We start from the raw sequence: 14,906 nt of genomic DNA, 5'->3' as shown, positions 1-14,906 counted from the left end.
ACGTGAGCCGTAGGAGCCAAATAACAGGAAAAGAAAGAAGAGAGACAAATGCAGTAGACACAAAGTGGAGTTATTAAGGAAGAAGTTAGGGATGGCTAACAGTTTTGTGGTTGATAGTAGAAGGGCTAGTGGAGGTTTGGCTTTTTTTTGGAATGATTCAATGCATGTTGACTTGCTCTCTTATTCTCAGTATCACATCTCTATTGCTATTGACAAAAGGGGATAATTTGGGTTGGATTTGTACTGGTTTCTATGGCAACCCCTTGACTTCTAAAAGGCAACAGAGCTGGGAGTTGCTGCAAGCCTTAGATCATGGTGGGTGTAGACCTTGGCTCTGCCTAAGTGATTTCAATGAAATATTACACTATGGTGAGAAGGTTGGGGGAGGTTCTAGGCCTTTTGCTCAAATGGAGGGCTTTAGATTAGCTCTAATGGAGTGTGGTCTACATGACTTGGGGTACAAAGGTGACAGATTCACATGGTGCAATAATAGGGAAGGTCATCAGTTTACTAAGGAGAGACTTGATAGGGCTTGTGCAAACTCAATTTGGCTTGAGAACTTTGGTGGTTATTCAGTTACGACAGTAGCAGCAAGCTGTTCTGATCATAGGCCTTTTGTGGTATCCATTGCACCAGAAAGACAGACTTTGGTAAGAAGGGAAAGACTTTTCAAATATGAGGCCAGCTGGGCCCTTAAAGAGGATTGTCACAAAGTGGTAGAGGAAGCTTGGAGAAGACCATGGATGGTATCTAATAAGTTGGAAATGGCAACTGAAGGGTTAAACAGATGCAAAGAAAGTTTGAGAACATGGAGTAAAGCCTCAGTGGGTTCTACCAACCAACAACTTCATACCAAACTCCAACAGCTTTCAGCACTCCAGCAAGCTGATAAGGGAGATCTGAAAGGACCAATCCAGGCTACAAAGAAAGTTATTGACCCACTGATTGAAGAGGAAGATACTCGTTGGAAACAAAGGGCTAAGCAAAGATGGCTTCAAGAAAGGGATAGGAATACTAAATTTTTCCACCAATGTGCTTCACAAATGAGAAAAAAGAACACTATAAAAACAGTAGCAGATGAGGTAGGATCTATAGCAAAGAGTCCTGAAGAAGTCAGTGCAAAATTCCAAAGTTTCTTTCAGAACTTGTTTACCTCTTCCAACCCTGAAGGTATTTCTGAATCCTTGCTTCATTTAGAGAGGAAAGTTACTGATGAGATGAATGAAAAATTGCTAAGAAAGTACACTAAGCAAGAGGTGGAAGATGCTGTTTTTAGCGTGAATCCTCTCAGTTCACTTGGACCAGATGGTTTTCCCTATGCTTTCTATCAAAATCATCGGAGCCTAGTGGAAAATGAGGTATGTGAAGCTGTTTTGTTTATTTTGAACTCTGAAGGCAATGTTGATGCTATTAATGCTACTAGTATTGCCCTGATTCCTAAGATTGATAGTCCCTCAAAAGTTTCTGATTTTCATCCCATTAGTCTGTGTAATGTCATGTATAAAATTGTCTCAAAGGCCATAGCAAATAGACTGAAGATTATCCTTCCAGAGATCATTTCTGTTACACAGCCAGCCTTTGTCCCAGGTAGGCTTATTTCAGACAATATTATTGTAGCTTTTGAGGCCTTGCACACTATGAATAGCAGAATGTATGGAAAAGAAGGGTACATGGCCTTAAAGCTTGACATGAACAAAGCCTATGATCGTATTGAATGGAAATTTTTGAGAGAATTGATGAAACATATGGGTTTTGCTCAGAATTGGATACATCTGGTGATGCAGTGTGTGGAAACTGTCTCCTATTCAATTTTATTGAATGGCTTCCCTCAAGACTATTTCAAGCCAACCAGAGGAATTAGGCAAGGAGACCCTCTGTCACCCTACCTTTTTATTCTCTGTGCAGAAGTTCTTAGCTCCTTATTCAATCATGCTAAAAATTCAAGGGCTATATCAGGTGTTCCTATTGCTAGGGGAAGGATTCACATAAACCATCTACTGTTTACAGATGACAGCCTCCTGTTTTGCAAAGCAAATTCTCTTGAGTGGAGTAGGCTGCTTTTTGTTCTCTCTCTATATGAAAATGCCTCTGGTCAACGCCTCAACAAAGAGAAAACCTCAATTCATTTCAATAGGAACACATCTCATGAGAATAAGGAGTTAATTCTGAGCATAGCAGGTGTGAGGTCAAGTCAATCTTATGAGAAATACTTAGGCCTTCCAGCCCTAATTGGAAGATCAAGAACTTAGTCTTTCAATCTCATTTTGGACAGAATCAGGCAAAAACTGAGCAATAACAAAATCAAGATGCTTTCTCAAGCAGGGAAGGAAATTTTTATCAAATCAGTTGTGCAATCTATGCCTACTTACAACATGGCAGTGTTCAAACTTCCTTGGTCCCTTTTGAAAGAAATTAATAAGCTATTGAGGAATTACTGGTGGGGTTAGATTGAAAAGGAGAAAAAGATCCACTGGATCTCTTGGAACTCCATGAGAAAGGCAAAGAAGATTGGGGGCCTTGGTTTTCGAGATTTACATAGTTTCAACCTTGCTATGTTAGCTAAGTAAGGGTGGAGGCTGCTGCAATACCCTGAAGCTCTTGCTTCTAAGGTTTTAAAGGCTAAATATTTTCCAAATGGCTCTTTCTTAAAGGCCAAGGTGGGGAGTAAACCTTCATTCATATGGAGGAGTATTATGGCAGCCAAGCAAATAGTGGAGAAAGGCACTAGATGGAGGGTGGGGAATGGCTCCAAAATAAATATTATGCAGGACAGATGGATCTCTAGACCATATTCTTTCAAAATCCAAGGGGTTGTGTGAGGGGTGAATCCTGAGGCTACAGTCAGTGAACTTATTGACCATAACTCAAGGCAATGGAAGACTCAAACGGTGGCGAAATGTTTCTCTCAGGAGGAGGCAAAGCTTATTAAACAAATTCCCATAAGTTTCTTAAACTGTGAAGACAAGCTTATTTGGAATGGGACTTCTAAAGGCATCTTTTCAGTCAAGAGTGCATACCATTTGCACAAGGAACTAACTGATTTGGATAATGGACAGGTTTCAAGTAGCTCTCAACACAATCAGTTCTGGTCAAAGTTATGGAAATTGAAAGTTCCCCCTGCAGGAAAATTTTTTCTATGGAGGGCCTGCAATGAGGCTTTACCAACCAACTTCAATCTGCACAAGAAGAAAATCCTTGAGAATCCTTGCTGCCCTATTTGCTTACAAGAAGAAGAAACAGTCATTCATGCTTTATGGACATGTCCTGCAGCACAAGATGTTTGGCATCAATGTTCAAGACAAATCCAAAAAAGCTCATCCAGCTTTCACTCCCTCATGGATCTGTTTCTTAAACTGGATTCAGTTGGGGGTTGGGAGCTTGTGGGGGAGTTAGCAGTGGTTAGTAAGAGTATTTGGTTGAGAAGGAATGCCTTTGTTTTCCAAAAAGAATTTAAGGGCCCTAATTCAGTTGCTGAGCATGGCAAGTCTATTCTAAAGGACTTGTTGAATTTGCACTCGCAGGTATTTATTAAGCCTCAACAGCAACCTAAGCCAATATCACCTTGGATTCCCCCACCTCCTCAAGTTTTCAAGATCAATTGGGATGCAGGAGTTGACACGTCCAGCTGTAAAATTGGTATTGATCTGATTATAAGAGATTGGAATGGGTTGGTGTTGGCAACATCAAGACAATTCAGGTCCCTCCATCTGGGTCCTTTTCTAGCTGAATCTGTTGGGGCTATGGAAGCTGCTTGTTTTGGTTCTCAAATGGGACTAAATAGGATAATAGTAGAAGGGGATTCACTCCTAGTTACTCAAGCTATTAACAACAAAGTTGAAAATTGGTCTGTTGCTGGTATGATCATTGATGATATTAAGGCTCAGTTAAATGTTTATGACTCATGGTCAGTCTTACACATTCGTAGAGAGGGTAATAAGGCAGCTCATGTGCTTGCCAAGAATGCTCTCTTGTCTTCTACATCTTTTGTTGATGTAGGTAGTATCCCCTCTTGTATTCTTGATGACATTTGATGAATGTTATAATGAAGAAGTTCATTTTCAAAAAAAAAAACTTGGGCGCCCACTCAAGCAACAAACTAGAAGATAGGAATCAATTTGTTGAAAAGGCGAATTACAAAGATTATTTTAGTATATAATTTGATTTTTTCATATGAGTAGTTTCCTTTAATTATTATGTAATTTCAATTTTCAAAGTATTTTCATCCCTTTACACTGAAATTCTGGACAAAATTTGAGTGATATTGAGAAGAGATAACAAAGGTAGGTTTAACCAAGAATAATCTTGATGTTTGGGCAATCCTAATGTTTATGGAATTCATGTGGATGTCGAGGTTGTTTGGTCTAATTATGAATGATTAAATTATAAGTATATATCAAAGAGTCAATATTACATATTCTAGTATTCTCTCCAAGTTCTATTTGGTAGAAGAAACCAGCTTTCTTGAGAACATCTCATGATTTTAGGGTTCTTTCCAGATCCATGAATCTGAAAATTTTGGTTTGGTTAGATTTTTTCATTCCAATTTTGTTAGGGTCCTCAACGGCGGCGATGTGGTGATGCGAGGAAACCGTAAGTCGCAGATCAAGTACGAGGAAAGGAGACATAGAAGTGAGATTGAAGTGAAGTGTCTAGAAGATCAAGTGAAGTGAACTAAGTGGAGAGATCATGGGACGACGCTATTTCAAAAAATCTGAAGAAATAAAATGCTGCGTTTCAAGAGTTGCAGTTGCTGCTGACTTATCTCAATACTGCGTTTCATATACTTGAAACGCAGTGTTTAAAGGGCTGTGACCCTCGTCTATTTTTTCTTTCATTGTGAGTCACTGTTATTATTACTTTCCTATTTCCATGTATTTCAATTCTGTTAGTGTTGTCAGAGATATATAGGGAAGGGAGGCGAAACGTAGAAGGAGATCAAAAAAAGCATTAGAATATTCTAGACTATTGTGGAGGTTAGGGTGCCTCGAACAGACCCATGGCTAAATTCCTTGAATGAATTTCTTCTTTTATCCTTCCGAAAGTCATCTTTTCCTTTTAGCTTTAATCTGCTATTTGTATTCACACAACACATCCCAGAATCATCAAGCATATCCTAACATTTGGTATCCAGAGCCTTCATCCTGATGGCAGACAACACACGTTCCAAGCAGCACCTCGATGCCCTCCAGAAGCAAGTGGATTCTCAGCAAGAAGACATGCAAAATGTACATGGAAGGTTAGATCATTTATCCGAAAGAATAGAACAATTTACTGATATGATAAGAACTATGATGGCACACCAGAATAATAATATTAATAGAGAGTTACAAGTGGGTCCTGAAGGGGAGTTACCTCCCAGAGGTATGGCTCTTAGGGGAGTCCGTTGGGATTTTCCCCATTTTAATGGTGATAACCCAGCAGGGTGGGTTTTTAAGGCCACACAATATTTGGAATTCCATCAAACACCTCCTGCACAGAGGTTATTAATGGCTTCTTATAATATGGAGGGTGAAGCCTTGGTGTGGTACCAAGACGCTGCTGAGTCCAGGCAGTTTACTTCATGGGAAACATTTGTGAGGGCCTTATTATTACGGTTTGGCCCTACGGCTTATGATGACCCTATGGAAGCACTTACAAGACTTAAACAAACTTCATCTGTAGCGATGTATAAAGCCCAGTTTGAAGCATTATCGAATCGCTTGAGGGGGTTGTCCGACCATCATAAGCTGAGTTGCTTTATGAGTGGACTAAAAGATGAGATTCGCCTACCCATTCGCATGCTAAATCCCATTAATCTAGGGGCAGCCTTTGGCTTAGCTAAAATTCAAGAGGAGTATCTAGCCTTTACCAGGAGTGTTTTCAGATCGGGACCTGACAGACCATTCACACAATCTGGAAATTATTCACAACAGCAAGGCCAATCAAGTGACAACAGTTTTAAGCCAAAATATACAACACCAAATAGAAGGATTTCATCCACGTCTATGGATGATAAACGCCGCAAGGGGCTTTGTTTCCATTGTGAGGAAAAATGGAACCCAAATCACGTGTGTAAGGCTCCAAAAATGTATGTGCTACAAGGACATAATGAAGTGGAAGAAGCTGGGGGAGTGGACTGTGAAGAAACTGAGGGGAATGTGCTGGATATGGGGGAACCTTCAACTCCCTTACCAATTCTAACCATGGAAACTAAACCAGAAATTTCCCTAAGTGAAATTTCTGGAATGCCAAGTGCCAATACGATGAGACTCCTAGGAATAATAGGCCAGAAAGAAGTGGAGATCCTTATCGATTCAGGGAGTACACACAGTTTTATTGACTCATCCATTGCCTTGAAAACCAAACTCAGAGTTGATACGATTAAGGGGATGTCTGTCAAAATAGCTAATGGTGACATGGTGCACAGTGAAGGTTATTGCAGTAATGTACGTACCAGCATTCAAGGTAATCAATTTTACCCTTCTTTTTACGTCTTATCTTTGGGGGGTTGTGATATTGTCTTGGGGGTAAATTGGCCAGTGACTTTGGGCCCAATTCTCTGGGATTTTTCAAAGTTGACTATGGAATTTACTTATGCAAATACACGGGTATGCTTAAAGGGTCTAAGTCCTTCTGGACTATCTTTTGAGGAGGGCAGTAAATCCCTCTTGCAGTCCATTAGTAAAGGGAAGAGGTTGTTATTACAATTGGTGGGTACGGAGCTAGAACAAAAGTCAGACATTATTCCGGGCGAAATTAAGAGTATCTTAGACCAATTCCAGCAAGTTTTTGATACTCCCAAAGGGTTAGCACCCTTTAGAGCTCATGACCATAAGATTATTTTAAAGGAGGGCACTCCACCCATTCAATCCGACCATACTGTTACCCTTTTTATCAAAAGGCAGAAATTGAAAAAATTATGACAGAACTGCTGTCTACTGGGGTAGTCAGGCCAAGTAATAATCCTTTTTCATCCCCGGTGTTATTAGTGAGGAAGGCGGATGGTAGTTGGCGCCTTTGCGTGGATTTTAGGGCACTAAACCAAGCCACGATTAAGGATAAGTTTCCTATACCAGTTATTGATGAGTTGCTGGATGAGTTATGCGGGGCAGTGATTTTCTCTAAGCTGGATTTGCGATCCGGTTACCACCAAATCAGGGTAGCCCCAGATGATGTGTCTAAAATGGCCTTTAGGACACACGAAGGCCACTATGAGTTTCTTGTGATGCCTTTCGGACTCACTAATGCTCCTACTTTTCAAGACCTTATGAACACCATTTTCCGTCCATTTTTAATGAAATTTTTGTTGGTTTTTTTCGACGACATTTTGGTTTATAGTAGATCATGGGAAGAGCACTTGAGTCATCTCCAACAAGTGTTAAAGGTCCTAAACAGCCACAAACTATTTGCTAAACTTTCCAAGTGTCGATTTGGGGTGGCTGAAATTGAGTACTTAGGGCATCTTATCAATTCGGAAGGAGTTAAAGCTGATCCTTCTAAAGTGACAGCAATGCTAGAATGGCCTAAACCAGCTAGTCTTAAGTCCCTTCGTGGTTTTTTGGGGTTAACGGGTTATTACCATAAATTCATAAAACACTACGGTTTAATTGCTACACCACTCACCCAGCTGCTAAAGAAGAATGCGTTCTTATGGTCTGAGGAGGCAAATACAACTTTTATGGAGCCAAACAGGCTGTCTCATCACCCCCAATTCTACGGTTACCGAATTTTTCATACCCTTTCACTATTGAATGTGATGCAAGTGGCAGGGGTATTGGGGTCGTTTTAATGCAGTTTAATCAGCCCATTGCCTTTTTGAGTAAGGCTTTAAAGGGTAAAGCCCTTAGTTATCGACTTACGAAAAAGAATTTTTTGTCGTGATCACAACAGTTCAAAAATGGCGGCCTTATTTATTAGGCCAATCATTTGTGATTAAAACGGACCAGCAGGCGTTAAAGTACATACTAGAGCAGCGAGTTGGCACGGGGGCTCAATAGAAATGGCTCACTAAGTTGTTGGGCTATGACTTCACTATTGTTTATAAGAAGGGCACGTAGAACAAAGTAGTAGATGCACTATCAAGAAAAGGGGAGGAAGATATCAACCAACAAGGATTCTTGGCCATGATTTCTTTTCCTAACCCGGATTGGGTGGAGAAATTAAAATCCAGCTATACTAGCTTACCAGAAATGATGGATTTGATTACTAGACTCTCAAGTAACTCAAATCTACCCAAGGGCTTTCATTTACAGCAAGGGTTGATTATCAAGAATGGTAGAATTGTCATTGTTCCAGATTCTCCGTTTAAAGCTAAAGTTCTGCATTTTATTCATGATGACCCCTTAGCAGATCATTGGGGATATTTAAAGACATACCAAAGGGCCAAGAGGGATTTTATATGGAAGGGCATGAAGCGTGACATTAAGAAGTTGGTGAGGGAATGCCTACTATGTCAGACTGTCAAGAATGAAACTACTGCACCAGCAGGGCTACTGCAACCCTTGCCGACTCCTCAACAACCATGGGCTGACATTTCTATGGATTTCATAGAAGGATTACCTAAGTCTAATGGGTTTACTATTATTCTGGTGGTGGTTGATCATCTGACCAAATTGGGACATTTTATACCTTTAGCCCATCCATACACAGCTTCCATTGTAGTGTATTTATTCATGAAGCATGTTTTTAAATTACGTGGCTTGCCAAAATCCATTGTTTCTGACAGAGATCCAGTGTTTGTAAGCTCTTTTTGGAAGAATCTTTTTACATTACAGGGTTCATCTCTCAACTACAATTCAGCCTATCACCCTCAAAGTAATGGCCAAACTGAAGCCCTCAACAAATGTCTCGAAAGATATCTCAGATGTTATGTAGGATCCAAACCTAACCAGTAGGCCCAGTGGCTAGCCTTAGCCGAATGGTGGTATAATACATCCTATCATGCTTCTACAAAAATGAACCCTTTTGAATCTGTGTATGGGTACCCCCCACCCCCCTTAATTTCTTATATACCAGGGACATCTTTTAATGACTCAGTAGACAAGCAACTACGTGCAAGGCAATAGACACTACAATTACTCAAAGAAAATTTACAGCAAGCACAACATCGTATGAAACACTTTGCAGACAAGAAAAGAGTAGAACAACAATTCTCGGAGGGCGATTGGGTGTACCTACGACTGCAGCCTTACAGGCAAGCATCTCTAGCCACCAGACGCAATATGAAACTCTCGCCCCGCTTTTATGGACCATTCCAGATCACCAAACGTGTAGGAGTCGTAGCATATCGCTTGGATCTACCCACCACAGCAAAAATTCACCCCACTTTCCATGTTTCTTGCTTGAAGAGAAAAGTGGGTGATACGATTCAACCATTGTCAACACTGCCACCGGTGGACACTCACGACGAAATCCTTCTAGAACCCGAAGCCATAGTGGAACGCCGCATCAAACGCCATGGAAATCAGCCATTTACTGAAGTGCTTGTGAAATGGTCTGGCCTTTCGGAGGAGGATAACACATGGGAAAGCTATTGGAAACTCAAGAACTTGTATCCGCACCTTGTGGGCAAGGTGCTTTAATAGGGAGAGCTTGTTAGGGTCCTCAACGGCGGCGATGTGGTGATGCGAGGAAACCCTAAGTCGTAGATCGAGTACGAGGAAAGGAGACATAGAAGTGAGATCGAAGTGAAGTGTCTAGAAGATCAAGTGAAGTGAACTAAGTGGAGAGATCATGGGACGACGCCGTTTCAGAAATTCTGAAGAAATAAAATGCTGCGTTTTGAGAGTTGCAGTTGCTGCTGACTTATGTCAACATTGCGTTTCATATACTTGAAACGTAGTGTTTAAAGGGCTGTGACCCTCGTCTGTTTTTTCTTTCATTGTCAGTCACTGTTATTATTACTTTCCTATTTCCATGTATTTCAATTCTGTTAGTGTTGTCAGAGATATATAGGGAAGGGAGGCGAAACGTAGAAGGAGATCAGAAAAAGCATAAGAATATTCTAGACTATTGTGGAGGTCGGGTTGCCTCGAACAGACCCATGGCTAAATTCCTTGAATGAATTTCTTCTTTTATCCTTCCCAAAGTCATCTTTTCCTTTAAGCTTTAATCTACTATCTGTATTCACGCAACACATCCCAGAATCATCAAGCATATCCTAACAAGTTTTGTATGGATCTTTGCGAATGGTGTTGGACAAAGGGTTTTTGGATTAATTTATTGATTGTGATGAGAAGAGCTATAGGTGAACGTTTGATGCAACATTTTTTTTTTCCTTTGAGGTCTAGGGAGTTTGAGATCTCTTCGTTTGCTTGAGTGTTTATATTCTGAGTCCCTAACCGGAGTGTAGAAAAGATTCGTGAAAGTGGTTTTTGTTACTGAATTACCAAAATGAGAATCAGAATTGCATTAAAAAAATTATATTTAATCTTCATTTCTACATTTTAATTCTCATGGTAATTAGAATATTTATTCCCTATTAAAAGAAGCACAATAATTAAAACATGACATTTTCCCCCAAATATATTTTTTTGATGTTCGTATATATTATTCCAATGGTCATTTTTCAATGGACGTCCAATTTTCCAATAGTCATATTCTTCCAAAGAACATAATATTTTATAACAGTCATATTCTTTTAACGAATATATTTTCCAATAGTTATATTCTTTCACTACAACAAAAAAGAGCTATTTGGACAATTTTTCTTTGGAGCGATTTGAAAATCATCCAAATAAATGAAATGTAGTGATGAATTTCAAATTTCATTCCAAAAAATGACGGAAGGTCTTTTATGTTCGAATACGTTCAAATCGATTATTTTGGAACGAAAAACTAACTCTAATAAGATAACCATTCAAACATCCAGAAAAAAACGTTTGAATAGACTAAAATGAACATTCGAACGGAAATTATATATGGTCGAATGTTAATTTGGTATGTTTAGTGAAAACATTTAGTGGCACATTGACTTAACGTTCGAACAACATACAAAAACTTTCAAACTTTAATGTTAAACAATGTTCGGACATATATTATTTATGATCGAATATTAAATTTACAGGTTAAGTCAATAAATTTTGGTAATACATTGACTTATCATTCAAACATATTACTATACCATTCGAATGGTAAGTTAATACGTGTTTGAACGTAAAATAAAGTGTTCGAACCGTGGTTAGAAATATGCTACATTACAAATTTTAAAATTAGTTTTTATTATTTTAATTTTATTTTATTCTTGTTAAAATAATTGAGTTGTTCTACTTATCATTCATACACCACATAATATAAATCAATAATTAATCTAGAAAAGAAAAAAAAGATTTAATTCATAATTAAATTAAACTTACAAAACACCAGATTATATTGACCATACCAAAATATATATATATATATATATATAAATAAAAGATAGAAAGTACTACTATGATCTCAGCTCTATGTACACATTCTCGATTGCAGCTAATTGTCTCTACCTGTGTCAGTCGAGTACTGAGCGTGACCTGAATCACAATAATGACATGAATCTCTATACGTAAGTCAGAGATGCTAGCATTAAGCTCTGTACGTAATCTAGAGATGCTAGCATTAAGTTCTTTACGCAGCTCAGACATAGCAGTAACGACTACATCGATCACCACTGATGTGTGTCTACCAATCTGTGCAAGCAGTATGTCGGCCATCTCCTCACAAGTAGATGTGCGCGATGCCTCAACCTGTGTGGATGCCTCACCAGCCGATACTCTAGGATCTCCCGACTGTGCATCTCTTTAAATATCAATCCAGTCAGGAACCGGTCAACAAAGATGAAGTCTCAAGTGTTCCATGCTTCGTGACAAGTTGGTGCTGTTGATCAATTCCATCGGCTCCTGTGCATGCTGGGCAACATCTGGCATGACCCTAGAATATAGCAGAAATCGGGTGATTAGGATCCCAAATGGAAATATATTTGTTGTAATGTATCAGACATCTGATCGAATCCTCTCAAATATATACCCCATGAGGTCGATAGGAATGCCACAAGTGACCTGTATCATAAATTTTGTTCGGTCCATACCAAGCTCGGTCTTGTACTGTCGAGGGTTAATATTGTTGGTGATTATCAAATTCATGATCTTGAAAAAAAAAAGATAAATTTGTCTGACTGATGCTCTTCATCCCACACATAGGAGCATCTGGACCAACAATCGAGTCTCTCACCTCATGATCAACGAGAGTATCTAGCTCATATGTATAAATTACTCCCTCGTCCTGAGCCGTCTTCGCATCACCCTAATGACCAGGCTTTTTAGACAATACGTTCGGATAGACATCGTGCAGTTTAGGAATATCGAGATATTCAGCATGTCCATCCGTTGAAAATATAACTGGAGCTCCTCGAAAAAAGATCTTATATGCCCCTCCATCATCTAGACTAGCACCACCGATTTATAGTACTCAGCAATTATGTCAATATAGGATACGAGCTCCCATACTTCTTTTCTCTGATCTAGGATTGGTGTCCAACCTATTATATGTTATTATATTTTAGTTATTATATATTACTATTACATAGTAATAGTATGTGTTTTGTTAAAGAAACCCATGGGTTTCCATGGCCCCTGAGTTGACTCAGCCATGATTGAGCTCAATCTGGTTTCTGTTTGACCACAATTTTGTCCATTCAAACACTGTTTTATTTGTTTGAGCACGTTCAAACGGTCTGAACCAATTAATTTATATTAATTTATTAATTTATTTTTATCACATTTTATTGTCCTATCAATTAATTTATTAAATTACTATTAGTATATAATCTTTTGAATATTTAGAACTATTATATTTAATCACAGAATATATATTTTATTTTTTAAATTTCAGGTTGATAATAATGTCTTATAGGGTCGTAGGCATGATAGATCAGGCAAACCTACTATCCAAACAATTCGAGAGATGATTGTTTTACTAGAGCGGCAGGTAAAATTGTCTGATTTCACAACTCTTATATGAGAGGGTTATTCCCTCCAATCCGTATTCAGTGATCGTGATTGGACACCAATCCCAAATCAGAGAGAAGAAGCATATGAGCTTGTATCCTATACTGACATCGTCACTTAGTTCTATAAAGAGCTCAGTGGTGCCAACGCAGATGATGGAGGAGCATATATGATCTCTGTCCAAGAAGCTCCAGTTATATATTCAGCGGACGGACTCGCTGAATATCTCTGTATTCCTAAATTGCGCGATGCCTATCTGAACATGCTGCCTAGAGAGTCTGATCCTTCGGGTGATGCAGAGACGCCTTAGGACGAGGGAGCAGTTTATATAGATGATCTCGATACCCTCGGTGACCATGAGGTGAGAGACTTGATTGTTGGTCCAGATGCTCCTATGTATAATGGGACGAAGAACATCAGGCAGGCAAATTTATCTTCTTTCTTCAAGATCAGGATTTGATAATCGCCAACAATATTGACCCTCGACAGCACAAGACCAAGGTCTGCATGGATCGAGCAAAATTTATGATACAAGTTGCTCGTGGCAATCTTATCGACCTTCTGGGGTATATATTTGAGAGGATTCGATCATAGGCTCGGTATATTATAACAAATATACTGCCATTCAGGATCTTGATCACTCTCGATTTCTGCTATATTTTGGGTTCATGCCAAATGTTGCCTAGCGTGCAGGGGAGCCGATTGGACCGATCAACAGCACTACCTTATCACGAAGCGCGGGACACATGAGACTTCGTCTTCGTGGACCTGTTCCTAACCGGGTTGATATTCAGAGAGATACACAGCCAGAAGATCCTGGAGTATCGGCTGGTGAGGCATCCACACAGGCCGAGGCATCGCGCACATCTACTTGTGAAGAGATGGCTGACATAGTGCGTGTAGAGATCGACAGACACACATTAGCGATGATTGATATAGTCAGTACTGCTATATTTGAGTTGTGTACAGAGTTTAATGCTAGCATCTCTGTGTTACGTACAGAGATTCTTGCTAGCATCTCTAAGTTACGTACATAGATTCATGTCATTACTGCCACTCAAGTCACGCTCAATACTCTTCTAATACAGGTAGAGAGACAATTAACTGCAGTCGAAGATGTGTGCAGAGAGTTGAGATCATAATAGTACTTTCTATCTTTTATTTATATATATTTTTTTTTTGATATGGACAATATGATATGATATTTTGTAAGTTTGATTTAATTATGAATTAAATGTTTGATCTTTTCTAGATTAATTATTGATTTATATTACATGATATATGGATAATAAGTAGAACAACTCAATTAATTTAACAAGAATAAAATTAAATCAAAATTTTAAAAATTTTAAAAAAAATTTAAATATGTAAAATAACATTCCTTTAACTTCCATTCGAACACTTTCTTTTACGTTTGAACATGAATTAACTTACCATTCGAACGGTATAGTAATATGTTCGAATGGTAAGTCAATGTCTTGGAAAAATTTATTGACTTAATCCACCAATTTAATATTCGATCATAAATAATATATGTTTGAACATTGTTTAACTTTAAAGTTTAAACGTTTTTGTATGTTGTTCAAATGTTAAGTCAACGTCTCACTAAATGTTTTCACTCAACGCGCCAAATTAACATTTGACCATATATGATTTCCATTCAAATGTTCATTTTAGTATGTTTGAACATTTTTCCTTGATGTTCGAACAGTATCTTATTAGGCACAAAATTTTTTGTTCCAAAATAATCCATTTGAACTGAAAAAAACCTTTCTTCGTTACTTCTCATTTTTTGAGACGATTTTCAATTTGTTCCAAAAAAAAATTGTCCGAATAGCTCCTTTTTTGTTGTAGTGTACGTTCGAACGTAAGGCAAACGTATACACTCCACAAACATTCAAACTTATTCAGTTAATGTTCGAATGACTAAAAAAAATACATTCGAAT

At 38.6% G+C, this 14,906-nt stretch overlaps 2 protein-coding genes across 2 annotated transcripts; both read left to right on the top strand.

The window, feature by feature from the left end:
• The first annotated feature begins 5,144 nt into the window (after positions 1 to 5,144).
• On the top strand, positions 5,145 to 6,902 carry LOC109009876. Its single transcript, XM_018990523.2, has one exon. The coding sequence runs from the start codon at positions 5,145 to 5,147 to the stop codon at positions 6,900 to 6,902; it is 1,758 nt and encodes a 585-aa protein (XP_018846068.2).
• Positions 6,903 to 8,171: 1,269 nt separating this feature from the next.
• On the top strand, positions 8,172 to 13,269 carry LOC109009877. The gene is made up of 4 exons (XM_018990524.2): positions 8,172 to 8,793; positions 9,106 to 9,551; positions 12,865 to 12,939; positions 13,081 to 13,269. Exons 1-4 carry the CDS (start codon positions 8,172 to 8,174, stop codon positions 13,267 to 13,269), a joined length of 1,332 nt encoding a protein of 443 aa, XP_018846069.2.
• Positions 13,270 to 14,906: the final 1,637 nt, after the last annotated feature.

This window comes from Juglans regia, chromosome 4, assembly GCF_001411555.2.
Source record: "Juglans regia cultivar Chandler chromosome 4, Walnut 2.0, whole genome shotgun sequence".
Lineage (NCBI taxonomy): Eukaryota > Viridiplantae > Streptophyta > Magnoliopsida > Fagales > Juglandaceae > Juglans > Juglans regia.
This window is presented reverse-complemented; position numbering and strand designations above follow the sequence as displayed.

Bases quoted from the DNA above. Each gene is read 5' to 3' on its own strand.
- LOC109009876 (XM_018990523.2), top strand. From the start codon at position 5,145: ATGGCAGACAACACACGTTCCAAGCAGCACCTCGATGCCCTCCAGAAG.
- LOC109009877 (XM_018990524.2), top strand. From the start codon at position 8,172: ATGGATTTGATTACTAGACTCTCAAGTAACTCAAATCTACCCAAGGGC. The intron at 8,794-9,105 runs GTAATGGCCAAA...AACACTTTGCAG, and splicing joins TTCAGCCTATCACCCTCAAA to ACAAGAAAAGAGTAGAACAA. The intron at 12,940-13,080 runs GTAAAATTGTCT...ATCGTCACTTAG, and splicing joins TTGTTTTACTAGAGCGGCAG to TTCTATAAAGAGCTCAGTGG.